The 19,309-nt window shown below is 38.4% G+C and overlaps 2 protein-coding genes across 4 annotated transcripts in view; both read left to right on the top strand.

Moving 5' to 3' along the window:
• Window positions 1-19,309, top strand: part of LOC311302519 (uncharacterized protein) — a 1,110,603-nt gene that overhangs the window by 808,695 nt on the left and 282,599 nt on the right. The gene's annotated exons all lie outside the window — the stretch shown is intronic.
• LOC311302528 (NACHT, LRR and PYD domains-containing protein 3-like) overlaps window positions 1-19,309 on the top strand; it is a 153,360-nt gene that overhangs the window by 6,728 nt on the left and 127,323 nt on the right. For 2 of the 3 annotated variants that reach the window (XM_084428486.1, XM_084428487.1), the window contains exons 7-9: window positions 1,183-1,254; window positions 1,695-1,868; window positions 15,755-15,928. In XM_084428486.1, the coding sequence (XP_084284612.1) occupies window positions 1,183-1,254; window positions 1,695-1,868; window positions 15,755-15,928 (420 nt within the window). The remainder of the gene's footprint in view (window positions 1-1,182; window positions 1,255-1,694; window positions 1,869-15,754; window positions 15,929-19,309) is intronic. The other variant, XM_084428489.1, reaches the window with a different exon arrangement.

Below are 19,309 nucleotides of genomic sequence, written 5' to 3'. Positions count from 1 at the left end.
ACATTATGAACAAAGAGAAACTCAGAGATCAGAGGTGTTTAAATCACGGGGCACAGACTGATTTCTGGGATATTGTAGATCATTTGCGTGTGTTCCTCAAACCGTGGCTGTGTCCTAGTAAGACTGCATATCTCGACTGCCACGTCATCAAGCGCCTCTGAAGGCCGTCTCAGTTTGAAGGATGTTTTGAAGACAGACTTCATTTTGTGTCTTTAATTCAGCTCATTCTGAAGGATGCATCAAGTAGATCCTTCGTGTTCTTCAATCTCCCACAATCCTTTGCACACATTCTAATTAATGTAGAAGAACTGATGGAAAACGAGTCGGCACTGAGTTTATCTGAGTTCATTATGAAATGTAAGACACAGATAATGTATTCGGAGATGAAGGCATACATGTTATCTTTTGTTTCTGTGTAAATGAATCACTGAACACTAAACTGACAATAATGTAAGACACTGGGAGACACAGACGGCTGTCAGTCACTGTATTGCATTCATAAAAAAGCCAGTTAATATAAAGATATTTAATAGGAAGTATTTTTCCTAAATGAAGTTTTAATATTATTATTATACAAGAGAAGTATTAAGAAAATAAATTAGATTAATGTCTCATCATCATTTTTCTTTATCACCAGTTGCTGGCAAAATGATGGGCAATGATTCACATTTTGTGCGCATCATTTCCTGTGACAATAAAACTAAGTAGATTATTAAATGAACAAGTATGTAAATAAACAAGTAACAAGCAAACAAACTCGTGTGCTTAATTTCTAGGAATAATTTGCTGATGCAGGTACAAAAATACCCTTTTCTTGCCCCCCCGCCCGACTCGGGAGTTAAGTGTCTCCATGGTGATAACCATAGCAACGGACAGGACAAACAAACCTGATGTGTCATAATAGTGTTGTAGTGTAAATGCAGACTAATAGCCCTGCCACAGCAACACTAACGAGAAGAAGAAGAGACTAATCAGTGACGGCTGAATACGAGGCTTCTACAGTTATAGATATAAAACCACTTTTTCACATGTCCTTTATAAAGCAGTGTTTCATTAAAACAATTATTTGAGGGTATTTAGGAAGATATAATGCATTATTTACTTATGATATGAATTATTATTATTATTATTATTAGCATTAATAATTAACTTTAACTTTAAATCATTTTTATTTTCAATTAGTGCCACACAGAACACAGGAGATGAAGTTCTCCAGAAGCTGATGCCTGTGGTTACAGCAACTAGATGCGCTCGGTAAGTAACACTGAGAACAAGCATCACTGTTAAAACATTATAACAGTTCTTACTTAAACATTATAAATTAATGGTTTAACAAAAAATATGAGTCACACTTCAGCTCTTACCTATCTGACCTGATTTGTGATCTACTTAATCGTTTTTTATGATATATGTGTGAGAAATTTATATTCAAATATATTCATTTGTAATGTAAGCATATAAACATTTATATTTAATGTATGTAATGTATTCAATGTATTCCATTTGATCAGTTTCATATAATCTTTCTCCCTCACATAGAGACATAATCTCTTACAATAACAGTTACATTTACTGATATATTGAATTAATTGTTTAAAAAAATAGATATTGCACAAATTATAAACACAATCAAGAAAAGCAAAGATTTCTGTTTTGATCTGAGAGAGTGAAGAGTGTGTCATTGTTCTCTACAGGTTGATCAGGTGTGGTGTGACAGATGAAGGTTGTGCTGCTCTGGCTTCAGCTCTGAGATCAAACCCCTCACACCTGAGAGAACTGAGTCTGTCTGGGAATAATCTAGGAGACTCAGGAGTGAAGCTGTTTTCTGCTGTACTGGCGAATCCTCACTGTAAACTGGAGACACTGGGGTAAGATCATACGTTACTCTCACATGAAAATGTCACTAGGGGCGTTTCCATTACAGATTTTTCGCAAAACTTTTTTAATGAGCATTTGGTGTAGGTCTACTAGGCATAGAGATATCTGAACATCTTTGCCAAGCGCAAACCAGTACAGAAGTAGCCTAATCAATAATTAAAGTGCAAGCTGAGAAACTGAAGTGGATATGGAGAAAAGCTTCTTTATATGCCATTGCCTACATTTTAAACGGATGTCTGCCAATAGGCCTAAAACATTACATATATGGTTATTGTGACAGAGACTGGGACTCCAGGTTAATAAGATTCTGACTGAGTAGCAAGATATGAATTCAATTGTGATTCTGTGAGAATTCACAGATCCAGTTTCTCTTTTTTAATCTTCCCCTTAACATTTAAAGGAATCTACGTGTGTGTGTGTGTGTGTGTGTGTGTGTGTGTGTGTGTGTGTGTGTGTGTGTGTGTGTGTGTGTGTGTGTGTGTGTGTGTGTGTGTGTGTGTGCTCAAATATGGCTTCTGGAGAGCAAATGAAGGATAAAATATGAATTACTAAACAGACATTAATTAAGCAGTTCCCCATACTTTTAGAGTTACAACTAACAGCCACTAGATGGCAGCAGCGTATAAGAGATGAACTGACAGCTTGTAAATCTTTGAACATGGAGTGCTAATGATAATAAATGTAATATGTCAGGTTTACAATTTATACAATTGAAGTGCTATAAAAGTTGTAGAAATGACAAATTCAATGTGCATTGTATTAAAGGTGCCATGTGTCAGAATTGAGGTAAAAATACACGCTACACGCATCAAAAGAATGAGAAGAAATAAGGGCGATGATGTCATTAAAAAAATGACAAGTTATAGTGCTGCAGAGATATCAACCTGAATTAGCATTAGCATTACTAGCCACGGCCCGACAGGTGTCGTAATACCAGTTTCGGCCATGGGAGGCGGTATGCGGGCAACATAACCACCAGCCAAACATGCAATACACGAATAACTCGCACGGCTTGTGGGCGTACTTGAACCTGATGTCAATCGTGTGGAAAGTACAGGCCACTACTACATTCAAATAAAATCTGATAAAAAAAGGAACAGAACCAGAGTAAACATTGGCACTGCTTTCCATCGCTGGAGACAACTAATGGACATGAAAGAAATGAGGTTCGACTCCGAACTTGCAACATTTCTTTTGGATGCTGTTAGTATTTCGTTAGAAGTTTGTTTTATATGTTTGTGTAGTTTTTTCGGGAAGTTATAACATAGAAATGTATCGAAGGCTGTTCGATAAACGTATATATAACGTACATAAATATAGTATTGTAATAGTACAGATATATAGCACAATCTCTATAGCTCTTTTCTTCTTGCCAACTACGTGACCTATATTATGTTTATTAAATGGCTTTCCTGAGGTAAATCTGACATAATTGTTCTCCAGCTGTTATTGACCTCTTCACGCTGATAAAAAACACTGATTGGTCGATATTATATATGAGGAATACATTTTGGTAAGTCGTAGCCTACTGTATCTTTCAACAGCGTTCGTGTTTTTTTTACTATTAGTAGAGATGATCGGTTCACGTGCGCTAGGGATCTGTCGTGCAACATTTACAAGCGCCAAAACGGTATTTATTGTTTGAATTGCGTAACAAAATTGACCGAATCTGAGAGCTGAGATTTTTTTATATCATAACTAACCTGCTCTGTCTAGTCTGTCGGTCTCCGTGTCCTCTTTGCTTCGCGATTTTTCTGTGCGTGAGAATATTGATGTGTGGAGTGAGAATATTGATGTGTGGCGTGAGAGCGTGTGAAAAGTGTTTGCGTGTGTCTCACGGTGAATGCGTGAGAGTTGGCAGCTCTGGTTACGTTGGCGCTAGCTTGGTCAACATCAGCGAATGCTGTCTGTCAAATTAATGTAATTCAAACTAACAATAACAATGTAATATGAACATATTCACTGGTAAAGGTGAAGGGGAGTAGCTTGAAGATGTCATATTCATACTCTAGAGTAGACCAACTCACTCTCTGTATGGAGCTTAAAATATGACAATATGATTTGAATTTGAATTGTGTAAATTTGAATTATTTACAAGTGTAATCTAACAAAATTGAATTTTAGGTGGTAGTTTAAATAGTTCTGAATTTGATTTTTTTAAACGAATATTGAACATTTGAAATTTAACAAATTGAAATGTTTTTATGGCTGAATTTTATAGACATGTATTTTCAAACAGCTAGTTTTTTTGTTCTGAATTCATATACTGCAAATATTCAGTTTAAAAAAAATACAGATTCAAGTTTTCAAGATGAAGAAATTCGGAACTTCAAATTCAGTTTTTTTTTTAATTCAAGTTCAAAAATTCAAGTTCAAAAATTCAGATCTTACAGAAAGTAGGTCACAGGTCATCCACAGGGAAGAGTAAAGGATCTCAGATAAGTCGAACAGAGCATTTTGTCTGCAGTGCAGTAGCTTTCTGCCGCAAACGCGGTGGTGCTTCAAGAGAATCCGTGTATCTTTCGTTCAGTCAATTTTTTATTTAATATTAAGAGTAGAAAAATGAGAAAACAGCTTGAGTATTAGATTTCTAATATTCTAGTAGCCTAATAATAGAGACAGAGCGCAACGCGTCATAATCTGAAGACCACGCCCACCCAGGGGGAAAACAAACCAACCGTCCCCATTGACTTTGCATTGCGAGAGGCTGCCTCCTTGTCATTTCTTGCTTCTAACAAAAGACAGAAAAATGCCTAAAAGCTGCTATGTGACAAGGTGTACAGAAAACAAGCTAAGAAACCCAGAAATAAGTTTTTATAAGCTGTCGACCCCAAAAAACGAGCGTTTGAGGACATAAAAGTGGATACAGGCTGGAACGAATGGGTAAATTGTGGGATCCTGACTCAGTATGCACTAAAAAAACACTACATCTGCAGTAAGTTAAACATTTGGTCACTGGTGAGTCAAATATCCAAATGTCAGTTTTATATATTATATTTCTGTAAAATAAACTATCCTGTGTCGCCGATTACGGTCTCCTCCAGCAGGCATACGTTAGTTCTCAGAGTCATGAGACACGTGACGCTCTGTCTCAACTGCCTGTATCCACTTTTATGTCCTAAACACTCGTTTTTTGGGGTCGAGAGCTTATAAAAACTTATTTCTGGGTTTTTTAGCTTGTTTTCTGTACACCTTGTCACACAGCAGCTTTTAGGCATTTTTCTGTCTTTTGTTAGAAGCAAGAAATGACAAGGAGGCAGCCTCTCGCAATGCAAAGTCAATGGGGACGGTTGGTTTGTTTTCCCCCTGGGTGTGGGCGTGGCCTAAATGCGCTCTGTCTCTATAGTCCGCTGCAGCAGTTGCACAGAGCTTACAAAACGCGTGTATTGCAACTATAGGCTACATTTAATTTTCTCATCAAACAACTAGACTAACGAATAGCTCGGCACAACAGAAGAGCCTAAGGGCTTTTTCTCTGTGTAGACCAGCAGCAGTTGCTCTGAATTTGCTATAACCTATTTCCGGACTGTATAGGCTAAGTCACGTTTTATCATGAAACACGCTGTGATTTATTCCAAAGTGACTCAGGCATATATAATGCATTTAACGTTAAATATTCTAAATGTTGACTTTCAAAAGTAGGCGCGCCAAGAAGGCTATTCTCTGTATTTTGGTTCATTTTTGGTGAGCGCCAGAAAGATCTAAAGAGACAGAGACGCGCTAAAAATAATACATTTTACTGTTTCGGATGATGTCATATTATCTGTATGACTATAAATAACAGAGTATTAAGTTATTTCCCAGCAGTGGAACAAACCCAAGTGATGGCGCCGGCGCATCGCGCTCTCACACAACATATTAGGCTATCAGTTCTGGCGTTGCTTCATATCGCAGACTGCTCATTATCAAAATGAAACGCAGTCAACCAAACATATAAAAAGTTATTCTGCCTAATTTAATTGGTCTGTTGTACAATATAAAGGGCAAGCTGTGCCGCACACAGTCCTACGTGTTATTCCAAACATTTCCCTTGCTGTGAAGACGCTGATTTAGCCTATACGTGTATTTTGTGAAACGATGATGTCATCACATCACGTGTCGTCTGTGTCACGAGTAACAGCAACAACAATAATGGCGGACTTATATGATTGTATTCGTGCTGCAGAAGCTACTAAGCCTACTAGCTTTATTACAGCAAAATCTATTGCTTCTCTGCAACTGTGGTGAGCAAAAAGCGATAATCTTTGTCTTCTTCTTCTTGGTTCGTATACAGCGCGCAAGGTTATGCGCATGCTCAAAGTCTTCTTCTCCGTGTATAGTGTATCTCTGTGGCAGAATTACAGCGCCCCATACTGGTCTGGCATATATACTACACCGTTTTCAGTCGGTTTCAGTGGTTTCGTGTGTTCGCAGATATTTCTTGAGACGACGCCGTGTTTACGGAATTTTTTTTTAGAACGAGGAAAAAAAAATATCGGATCGGGAACGCACCGGCTTCGTGTGGACGTGGCCTCAGGTACAATTACCAAAAATATCAAGGTATTTTTATTAATGAACTAATTATATAAAACTATTGTCAGTGCACTACAAATAAACTGGTTCTATGCCTTTACTTTATTAATAAAACTTTTTTTTTTTTAAATACAAGGTTTAATACATTTATTTTCCTTTTGGTGGTCCAGCCTGAGACATGCACAAGCCTTCTGCATTTTTGTTTTGCTTTTCCCTCCATTGTACCGAACTCGTACCGAACCGTGATGTCTTAACCGAGGTATACCGAACCGTGACTTCTGTACCGTTCCACGCCTAAAAGAGAGTGCAGAGTTTTCAAAGAATAGTGGACCAACGATTATTTGTGAAGAATAACTTTAATTAAAACAAAGTGTGAAGACTCGATTACAACTTTTGCAAACCACTAGTAAAGATAAACAAATATGTGCCAGGAATCAAGTGTTGATATAGTAATGGGGATATAGTAGTGGGGATGGCTGTGCCAGGCTAGTAATCTCTACTACACAATGAGGCCTGCTGGTGGTCATTTTGGTCTGGGTCATACAATTCTATGTTATATAGCTGACCTGGACCCGGCCCCCCATCACAGTCAGGAATGATAATGTGGCCCCCAGAGAAAAAAGTTTGGTGACCCCTGGTCTAGTTGTTTGATGAGAAAATTAAATGTAGCCTATAGTTGCAATACACACGTTTTGTAAGCTCCGTGCAACTGCTGCAGCGGACTATTATTAGGCTACTAGAATATTAGAAATCTAATACTCAAGCTGTTTTCTCATTTTTCTACTCTTAATATTAAATAAAAAAACGACTGAACGAAAGATACACGGATTCTCTTGAAGCACCACCGCGTTTGCGGCAGAAAGCTACTGCACTGCAGACAAAATGCTCTGTTCGACTTATCTGAGATCCTTTACTCTTCCCTGTGGATGACCTGTGACCTACTTTCTGTAAGATCTGAATTTTTGAACTTGAATTTTTGAACTTGAATTAAAAAAAAAACTGAATTTGAAGTTCCGAATTTCTTCATCTTGAAAACTTGAATCTGTATTTTTTTTAATCTGAATATTTGCAGTATATGAATTCAGAACAAAAAAACTAGCTGTTTGAAAATACATGTCTATAAAATTCAGCCATAAAAACATTTCAATTTGTTAAATTTCAAATGTTCAATATTCGTTTAAAAAAATCAAATTCAGATTTAAACTACCACCTAAAATTAAATTTTGTTAGATTACACTTGTAAATAATTCAAATTTACACAATTCAAATTCAAATCATATTGTCATATTTTAAGCTCCATATTTCTGGAGGTATACTGCCCCCATCTGGTATGGAATGTGGAGTATGAATTTATTTTTTTTGACACAAGGCACCTTTAAAAAAATCTTTATTGATATGCAAACAGACAATAGACATCCAGCAAAAGAAAAATGGTAAGTGATGTATGCCCTCAAATCTGTAGATGTGCATGGATTTGTCCTGAATCCCTTCAAGAACTCGGGAGCAACTAGAGTATACACACCTTCTGTATAGTGTAACGTGTCATAACGTAATTGTGTGTAGGACAGTGAGTGAGTGAGAAAACGTGTGTGTGTGTGTGTGTGTGTGTGTGTGGGATCATCTTTATCTTTAGCGTGCGCAGCTCAAACAGCAATGTGCATTTATAACTATAACTGGGACTGTCATATACATGCCATTATAATGAGAACACTATTGTAATAAAATGTTGTGTATTCTCTGGGTTTAGTGGCCGTGTTTCAGCACGTTGTTGTAGAAATAGCGCGTCCAGAACAGCGGTTACACGTTCTGACCAGCACAGTCAAGCTCACTTGTGCATTCACGGCACTTTGTGCAGATATATGATAAGTCGTAATATTAAGTTTATGGAATATAAATATCTGATTAATCTCACATAGGATGCGTTTCGTTGATTTAAACCTGCTAGAAAAGTTCTTCAGTTTCCCGGTGCTCGTTCTCTTCAGATCAAACAGCAATGCAAAACATTACAAGCTATTGGGACTGTCATATTATTATAATTGTATACACTATTGTAATAAAAAGTGGTCAATTCTTTGGTTTAGTGTCATTCTTCAGCAACTGTTTAGTTGATTAACCTTCTAGCAAAGTGGTTCAGTTTATCGCTCGTTCTCTTCCGCTTCAGCGCGCGCAGCTCAAACAGCAGCGATGTCATCTGACACAGTAAGCCTGATATTAAAGAGCTTTACTATTACCAGAGAATGTCTAATATGGCGAGAAGTTTCACTCTCAGTACACTTCCGGCTTCTGAACTGGTTGCAGTTCCTCTCTGATTCCATATGAGGGCGCTCACAGGACGAGTGCAGAATGAATGGAGGTCTATGGCGCTATACCAATAAAAATCCACTTTTCTCAGGATATAATTTTGTCTAGTAATTTGAATGTTGTATTCGAAAGGAGATGCAAATAAATTACACATTGCTGGGTGTTAGATTTTTTTGAGTCACTTATTTGCTTTAAAAAGTGTTTTAAAGTGTCAATGACGTCATACACATGTACGACCAGAGATACTGCTTAACGGCAATCCTTCACTCACTCTGGTGCTTTCGCGCTCTGCATTCTTTTCACTCGAGGCATCGACAACACAGCTGACACAGGTAAACACACGCGCTAGAAGAGTTTTTATTTTGTTTGTTTCTGGTCCCGCTGCGGATGACACGATGCCATCAAGCGGTATCTCTGGCCGTAATCAGTCCTTCACTGACCAATCAGCGTTCATTAGCAGAATGCTAGCGTGTTATGGGCAACAACAACTCAACCTGTAAGAAATCAAAAGGACATAAGTACTCGTTCGTTCAACTTTCGACCTAAAACCCATGTTGAACTTGCAAAATCTACAATCAGATCTGAGATTTCTCAACGGCAATCGGGTGAAAGAGACAAATTTAGCCGTCTAGCCCCATTGACTCCCATTCATTTTGCACTCATGGCGATCGCCCCCAGTGGAACTCTGGTGGTACTACAACCAAAATTCGGTACAATAGAGCTTAATAGGGAGTGGGTAGGCTCTCCGTAGACGGGCTCTGCTATTACTGTACTAGTACAAATGTCTCATTTTTTTAGCAAAAACATTAATGCGTTATTAATAACTAGCATTTTTTTGTTCTCGTATTATTTTCATCAACAGTATCGTTTGATTAAAATAATGTCCTTGTCCGTGCGGAGGCGAGTCCAGTTTATTTCTCCATGGCACATGCATTTTGTTTCTTTATATGCAGCCCAATGTTATCCAGTGAGTTGTTTGCATTATTTAGGTATTTTATTTTAATTGTATTACATTTTTGGTAACACTTTACAATAAGGTCTCATTTGTTAATGCATTAACTAACATGAACTAACAGAGAGCAATAGCCTTTATTAATGTTAGTTAATAAAATATTAGTGTTCATGTTAGTTCACAGTGCATGATAACAGATACAACTTTGGATCTTAAAAATGTCTTATAAAATGTTGAGCTTAACATTAACTAAGATTAATAAATGCTGTAGAATATTGTTCATTAATTGTTGGTTCATGTTAACTAATGCTAACAAAATGAAACCTTAGCCCATTATAAAGTGTTACTATTTTTTAATTAAGAAAGTTGGAAAAAAATTACTTCAACTTATTACAAGTAATCGATTTACTTTTTCTCAAGTGAGTTTGAACAAATCAAATTTCTATGGTCAGTTGAAACTAAAAATATTCTTTGAACCAAAGATGTTTTTTACATGATTAAATCACAAATTATCACAATCTTTTTGATTAACTCAAGCTGTAATAATAGTACTCTGGAACAAGCTGACAGGGAAAACACAGATAAACACAACGGAGATCGGACAAAGACTGAAGGAAAGGGAGCATCTTATATAGCAGACAGAAACGAGATCATTAATCAGACACCGCTGGGACAAATGAACTCAATGATAGTAACCATAGAAACAAAGGAGTGGCGGGAAAAGAAAAGGAAAACAGGAACCAATCAAAACACAAACTGAAAGTCCAAACATGAACGGACACGTTATCTACAACTACACGTGACAGTACCCCCCCCTCCCGAAGACGCTTAACGTGTAATTAAACGCAATGCGTTCGTAATCTGGGCTCGTCTGCTATTCTGTAGGCTACATATGCTTTATTAATAAGGTGTGCACAGAATTTGATCTTTTAACATGACTGTCTTAGTACATTAAGCCACGAGACGCGTTTTTCACGTTATAAGCGATAATGTCCTGTATTGGGGGATGCTGCTATTTGCTTCAGCTTTTCAAACGTAGAAGTATGATAAAGACATGATAAAGACTTGATAGGCTATATACATTTTATGTGGATAAAGGCATGTTTTGTACATGACTACACATGTCCTTAAAAGGCCTAGAAAATATATAGATTTAACGACATAACATCTCATTATTATGACAAAATATGTTGTTAAAATGACATAACATCTCGTTATTACCTCATAATTGAGTGGATAAAATAATATGTATGTGTCAGCAATACACCACCGTACAAACTGCCCTGAGATCAGGCTGAACTATTAGGCCGACACTTCTGAACACACAATACAAACACAAACACATAAATATGCTGTTTAAAGCTCTTCCAGTTGTGGTTCAGGATCAGGGTGGACACACTGGAGTGTAGAAGCTAAAAACTGCAGTGTAATGCCACAAAACACACACACACACACACACACACACACACACACACCTGTAGTGTAAATGTACGACCACTTTCAAAAAATAAAAGCTTTGACCATTTTGTCTTATTTTTGTGTTAATGGAATTAAACTAAAACCTTTTATTTCTATTGATTTGATGTTTTGTTGGGAAAATAAATATTAGACAGATTCTTCTAAAAAAGGCTGAAATATATTTCACTTAAATATTACAGATTAAAAAACGAAAGAAACCGTGCTGAGTTTCAGCTCATTGTGGCGCGCTCCAAACATCTATAAAGGAAACAGAGACATTACGTTTGTTTCCGTTATTTTACAAAATCTGAATATCTTTTGTAAATGAATGAATTATGTCTTGCTTTTATCTGTATGAGCATAAATGACGGAGTAAGAGTTTACTCTCTTGGCAGGAATAAATCCAGTGGTCGCGCCGCCGCATTTGACTGAATAAAATACAGTCAAACATATAAAATGTTCCACCGCTCAATCTGAATAGTCTGCAATATATCTGTTATATGGGCCCTCATGCTGTCCAAAACGAGCAATGCTTTTTTTCTGTGAAAACATCCTCGCGGTCTCTTGCCATAGCACTCCGTCAGCCATTCCTTCATTAGGCTTTCCATCATCCACCCTTTCTTGTTTACTTTCACAACGATTTCTTTCGGGAGGTTTTCTTTTGGCATAGTCATCCTCTTAAAAATCACCATTGCTGGAAGCTTTTGTCCGGACGCCGTACAGCTCAGAACACAGGTGAAATGCCTTCTCTCATGACCAGTTCAGCGTGACCGACGATTCACCTTTCTTGTTAACGGTCCTAGTGAGAGGCAGGTCAAACGTCAAAGGTACTTCATCCATATTTATGATGTCGTCTGGGCTGATGGAATTCTCGGCTATCTTTCTTTGAGTGAATTCGCGAAAGTTTCTAACTTTTTCCTCATAGTCGGGAGGGAGTTGCTGACACAGAGTCGTCCCTGATGGACAGGCCTTTTCGTCTCATAAATCTGAGACACCACGATGGCCCACCTCTAAAATCTTCAATCTACTTTTCGGTGGCAATCGTTTTGGCTTTCAGTCGGATCTGTACGGTGGAAACACCGCGGCCGTCTGCTCTGTGTGTGTTCACCCAGTCTTCAAGAACGTTTTCAAGTTCGGGCCATCTGCTTTTATGACCCCTGAAGGCTTTTGTCGTCTTTCTGCATGGACTCAGTTCTTCACGCTGCCGTCTCCACCGTCTCACCATCGATTCATTGATGCCAAGCTTACGTGCAGCAGCTCTATTTCCTTCTTCTACAGCCAGATCGATGGCCTTTAACTTAAAAGCTGCATCATATGCATGTCTTCCTTAGTTTTCCATGATGTGTGTGTGTGCATGATGCGCAAAAATGACTGTTTAAAACTCTATCAAACTTGCATCTTCCTCTGCGCATTATCTCTTCCACCTGTCTAACTGTGTTTGAATGGAGATCACAGTATTTTAAAGATGAATCGTGCAGCTCTACTGTCTTATCTCTCTCTCAGCATATGAGCAGCGCGAGGGCTTTCAGTGCTTTCAGTCTCACGGCTCTTCCACACGTCCACTTGACATGGATATTACATATATCAACACTCATATGCTGCGTTCATGTCATCTCGTAAAGATTGTCACATATAACAACAATCATTATCTACAAACATAGCGATTATTATTCAATAAGAGAAAATAAAGGACTAAATACTGTGATCTCCATTCAAACACAGTTAGACAGGTGGAAGAGATAATGCGCAGAGGAAGATGCAAGTTTGATAGAGTTTTAAACAGTCATTTTTGCGCATCATGCACACACACACATCATGGAAAACTAAGGAAGACATGCATATGATGCAGCTTTTAAGTTTAAGGCCATTGATCTGGCTGAAGAAGAAGGAAATAGAGCTGCTCAGCACGTAAGCTTGGCATCAATGAATCGATGGTGAGACGGTGGAGACGGCAGCGTGAAGAACTAAGTAACAGCTACAATAAGACTCAAATTGCGATCAATACAATGTACAAAGACGAGACGAGCAGACCTGGAGAAACTGAAGAACAGCACCAATAAAAGACAAGTACAGAAACATCTCAACGATAGCATCTGCTCAATAACAACAGAAACAGCAGATGTTCAGGAGTACTGGCGCTCGTTCAAACACCTGCAGAAAAAGACCAACAGACGTCGAAAGACACTCTACACATTTTAACATCAGAGGTAAAACATGCAATCAAAACAGCTAAGCCAGGCAAAGTGTGCGGGCCCGACACAATCCATGTCGAATTGCTCAAACTATTAGACAGCAACAACATACGACAACTGACTGACTGGTACAATCAAATATACAACGGCAACAAAATTCCATCTGACTGGCTACAATCCATCTTTGTGGCCATACCAAAGAAAGCAACAAGCCGGAAATGCGAAGACTACAGACTGATAAGCTTGATGAGCCACGTGCTGAAAGTCTTCCTGAAGGTGATCCAACAGCGCATACGCTCCACATGCGAAAATGCATTGAAGAACACACAGTTTGGCTTCTGCAAAGGCCTAGGCACGAGAGAAGCAATCTTCTGTCTACAGATACTACTACAGCGATGCTACGAACATCAGAAAGAAGTGTACATCTGCTTCATAGATTACGAGAAAGCCTTTGACTCAGTAGACCATGACCGACTAGCAGCTCTATTAAAACAACTGGGACTAGATAAAAACGACACCAACTTCATCATTGCTCTTTATTGGAAGCAAACAGCCCAACTCCGATATGACAACGAACTGACAGACCCAACACCAATACAAAAAGGTGTACGACAAGGCTGCCCACTGTCACCGATCCTTTTCAACATCTACTCGGAGCAGATTTTTGATTGAACACTAGCAGACAAAAACATTGGTATTAAAGTCAATGGACAGTACATCAACAACATCAGATATGCCGACGACACTGCACTGCTGGCCGATTCGGAACAAGACCTACAACAAATCTTGGATGAAGTTGCCGCAGAGAGTCAAATATAGGGCTTACGAATTAACAAAAAGAAAACAAAGGTTATGAAGGTCAGCCGAACTACAAGCGAAACAACAATCAAGCTGGGCAGCGAAAAATTGGAACAAGTACACCGATTTAAATATCTTGGTGTAATCATTGACGATCAGTTGAACCATGAAGTCGAAATCAAGAGCAGAATTGACCAAGCAAGGCAAGCATTTATTAAATGGAAAACACTCCTCGCAGGCCGCAACTTGAGTACATCACTGAAACTGCGCACACTGAAATGCTACATCTGGTCAATTTTGCTGTACGGAGGAGAGACGTGGACACTGACAACAACAGCAACAAAAAGGCTCGAAGCTTTCGAAATGTGGCTGTATCGAAGAATGCTGAAAATCCCATGGACAGCCAAAACCACCAACACACAAGTTCTGCAAGACATGGGCACTGACAGGCAACTGCTGAAGACCATCATCAGCAGGAAGTGTCACTACTTAGGCCACATTGCCCGAAACGACCACAAATACCAGCTACTAAAGCAAATCCTGCAAGGAAAAATCGAAGGAAAAAAACTACCAGGACGGCCAAAAATGACATGGCTCAGTAACATCAAAACATGGCTACAATTAACAACAGCACAAACTCTACACGCCGTGCTAGACCGGGACCAATATCATCGTGAAGTCGCACACGCCGTTAGGCAGCACTAAAGAAGAAGAAAGGACTAAATTTGAAAGTTGATTAAATTAACTAAAATTATACATTTATAACTATACAAATAATGACACACTGCATACAGTACAACACCATTCTCTGATCAGATCTTTGAAATCAAGCCGTCGTGCTCAATCGTGTTTAATAGACAGCATGACCAGACCATTCAGTCTTTCCTGAGACAGTGTTCACTAAAACATTGACAGGATCATTGAATCAGTGATTTGAACTCGGTAAACTAAATCAGTTCTGTTCATGAATGAATCATCTAGACTGGTTTATTAACGGGTTTCTCCTATTCACGGCAATGAACCGACTCAAATGATTCATTCACGAATCGGACATCATTACAAATGTATATCTATGACTAGAACGACATCGTAAATGTTGATCGATTCCTCACAGAAATCGGCTCCAAGTCTTCAGAAAGCCTAAATATATTCATTACTGGACTAGTTTTATTGTCACTTGGTGATTTTGCGTTTCTGCCCTGCGTCGTTTCTGAATAACCCGAGAAAACACACACACACACACACACACACACACACAAACACACACACACACACACACACACACACACTATAATGAATACCCGTTCTTTATAGCGTTCTTCCTATAAGATTATTTTACAAAGTAAATACCAAAATCATCCAGGAAATTATGGAGTTCTGCTGTACCCTTAGAATCGTCCCAATCCTCCCCTGCTAACACACACACACACACACACACACACACACACGTTGGGTTTACATGTTTTATGGGGACTTTCCATAGAAATAATGATTTTTATACTCTACAAACTCTATAATCAATCCCCTAATCCTAACTGATGAATTTTCACAATGTGAACTAATGAGTATTTGTATATATTTCATATTGACAGCATTATGTTATTTTTTAAGTGTCATGTTTATCTCTGGATATAGGCTTAATGTGTGTCATTGTTCTCTACAGGTTGATGAGGTGTGGTGTGACAGATGAAGGTTGTGCTGCTCTGGCTTCAGCTCTGAGATCAAACCCCTCACACCTGAGAGTTCTGGATCTGTCATATAATAATCTAGGAGACTCAGGAGTGAAGCTGTTCTCTGCTGTACTGGCGAATCCTCACTGTAAACTGGAGACACTGGGGTAAGATCATACGTTACTCTCACAGGAAACTGTCACTAGGGGCGTTTCCATTACAGATTTGCGCAAAACTTTTGCGTTCTTTTTTTCTTCTTCTAAATGTCGACAAAAAGCTATTGCGAAGTGACGGTGTTTCCATTAACTGATGTTATGCGACTAAAACTTCATTGTTTCCTCTCGCGATCAGTAAAATCATTCCAAAAATCATGTTAACGGACGTTGGTAGGATTATGTATATCCCAGCCACTGCACTGGCCATTATTATTAATGGAAGGAGATGTGTGTGTGTTTCCAAGCATTAATGGTGAGGAACGACCCTTATTATACTTGTGAGCGGCACATATGAGGAGTTTCTGGGTGTTTCTCCCTCAGTTCTGCTTCAAGGTCTTGATTGTGGCATTTATTTGAGGTTTAGAATCCATTATTCCTGTAATTATTTTGCCTTTTATGAATTTAATAAAGAGCTCTGTCTCGTATTCTGTCCAAACACACTGCGTCGTCTACGTCAGGTGACTGTAAATGCGCTGTAACAATTTCCCTTACACTATCAAAGCAAGAAAAAAGTACTGCACGCAAAACATAAGGTAACGGGCGGATCTGATACCTACTGATATAAATAAAGCCAGTAACAGCTTACTTTCGTTAAATAAACACTAAAGAAAAATATATAGAATACAATCTACATGTATGTAGACTTGAATTAATTATATACTAACGAAAAAACAATGAAACACAAGTTCAACCAAGTGTATTGAGAGATAGATCACATAATATTCAGACGGGCAACATTATGCTCTTATTTCACAGCTGGAGGCATGGCCGCACTCCGACACAGCAAACAAACATTCTCAAATTATCACACACACATTTAACCCTCAAAAACCCCAATGTCCTGGCCAGCAGACCGAAAGTTCATTCAAGCGACATGAATTGTCCGTACGGAACTACAATGTCCTCCGTGAGAAGAAAAAGACACAAAACAAAAATATAAGGCGAAGCATGGCGAGAAGCCGCAGTCAATATATCCCCGTGGACTTACGCAATCTCGCCACAGTCTGTTTAGCCGATGGGAAGATGTAGTAGTCCAGAAAACAATTGTCACGTAATCCACAAAAATAGGGTATTAGTCCCTTTGATGAATTCTTCATGCAACTATTACACAGAGCCCGCTAAACACAGCCCGCTTCCCCGTTTGAACTCCGGAGTCCTCTCCCGACGTCACTTCCACTTCTCCTTAAAACCATATTGCGTGACATAACAATGACGCGAGGACAAAACAAAAACAAATAAAAGTCCATATAATAGTCCGTGATTACACCACAGGCATCTGATACAACAGTTAGCTTTTTTTCATGTGAAGAAAAAAAAACAATACAACAAAGCATGTTTATCATCACCTCAAAAAGCTGTACATAAAGGCAGAAATAGGTGACTATTACAGCGCAAACACTGTTTCTATTGCAGTTTTGCTACATATTTCTTTTTTGAATGGCCTGATAAACCTCCTCATGTGAGCGTAGAAACTTTTTTTTCCATAAATGGGAGTTTTTGTGAAATTGACGTGTTTCCATTGGGCGTATTTTCAATTAGCAATTTCAATTTGCGCAATTTGAAGGGTAATGGAAACACGGCTACTGTGAATTCATAAAATATAATCAAAATGGAATAAAATGCAGGGAAATAACTACTATTTCATTAATTACAAGCAAAGCTATTAAAACAACATGATCAAATTCATCAAATTATTTTTACGTCTGTTCATATGATGTAAGAGAATTCATATTTGTAAAGCGTTTGCTCTATTTATCAAAACGACTCCATCTACACCTGGTCACATAAATGTGTTTTTGCAAACCGGATTTAAATCCGATCTTCAGTTCCCGCGCTATATGCAGATTTAATGGAGGGCACGTCACCGAAAGCAACAGATATGAGCTGCATTTTTGAGCTGCACGAGAGGACGTGCCGGACTCGTTCGTTGCCCTGGAAGGTTTCTCTCTGGTACGCTCTGATAGGAACGACAACTCAGGCAAGAGCAAAGGGGGCGGTATTTGTGTTTACGCTAACCAAAAGTGGTGCTCGCAATTCTCCGTGAGAGAGCGGCTCTGTGACTCCGACATAGAACTGGTATGTGTAAGCCTTAGGCCTTTTTATCTTCCATGCGAATTCGGGAACATTTTAATATGTACTGTTTATATTCCACCTAGTGGGAATGCTGCAAATGCAGCTAAACTTACAGCAGACTGTGTTCATAGACAATTAAGTCGTACCCCTGAAGCACCTTGTTTCATTTTAGGGGATTTTAATCATTGTAAACTTGACGCTGTGTTGCCTGGATCTGATCAATATGTGGACTGTAATACGAGAGGCAAAAACATCTTGGACAAATGTTATGGGAATGTTAAGAATGCCTATACAGCTAAGGTTAAATTGCCATTAGGCTCCTCTGATCATAATGCTGTCCATTTAATTCCGACATATAAGTCCATGCTTAGGAGCAGTAAACCACAAACTAAAACTGCATATGTGTGGAATGATGATGGAATTGAAACGTTAAAAGGATGCTTCTCTTGCACTGACTGGAACGTCTCTCAAAGTTTGGATCTAGAGGAGGCCGTAGAGACTATGACAGATTATATACTTTTCTGTAAAGATAATGTGTTAGACCAAAAAATAATAACTATATATCCAAACAATAAATCTTATATCTCTAAGGAAATTAAGGAGTGCATAGTACAGAAAAAAATGGCTTTTAGGAGAGGAGACCTTGCAGCTATGAAAGATGTACAGAAGGAACTGAATTATAAACTAAGGAAAGCGAGGAGAAAGGAGAGGGAGAAATTTGAGGCCCATTGTTTGACTATGAATACCAAAGAATTATGGGATTCTATGAAATATATGACAAACATGCCAAAAGATCTATCAATGTGATAGATGAGATGTGAGATCTATTAATGTGATTTGCATAGGCAAATGAGCTGAACGACTTTTATTGTAGATTTGATGTAAGCAGGGCTTGACATTAACTTTTTTCCTCACTAGCCAATGTGGCTAGTGGTTTTCCAAAGTTACTAGCCACACAGCATTTTTACTAGCCACATTTTTGTTGTTGTGAAATTACCTGATAAAAGTGGACTATGGCGTGCTAAAATTTACTTGAACTAGATTTACAACCCTTTTAAATGTAAAACCATTGTTACATCCACCCAAATCAAGACTACATGATAAATATATAACAATACAGGTCATTATCATTAGCTCTGATAAGGTTGTGTGTAAAGCTCCTTTTTTAAAATAAAACCATGTATTATGTATTATATGTTGCCACATTGCTCCACCGGCATACTACATAACTCCAGCAGCTAGGGCAGCTAGCTGTCTCTT

Source organism: Rutilus rutilus, assembly GCF_951802725.1.
Source record: "Rutilus rutilus genome assembly, chromosome: 13".
Taxonomy (NCBI): Eukaryota; Metazoa; Chordata; class Actinopteri; order Cypriniformes; family Leuciscidae; genus Rutilus; species Rutilus rutilus.
Note: the sequence above shows the minus strand (reverse complement) of the source record. Positions and strands in the feature narration are given on the sequence as shown.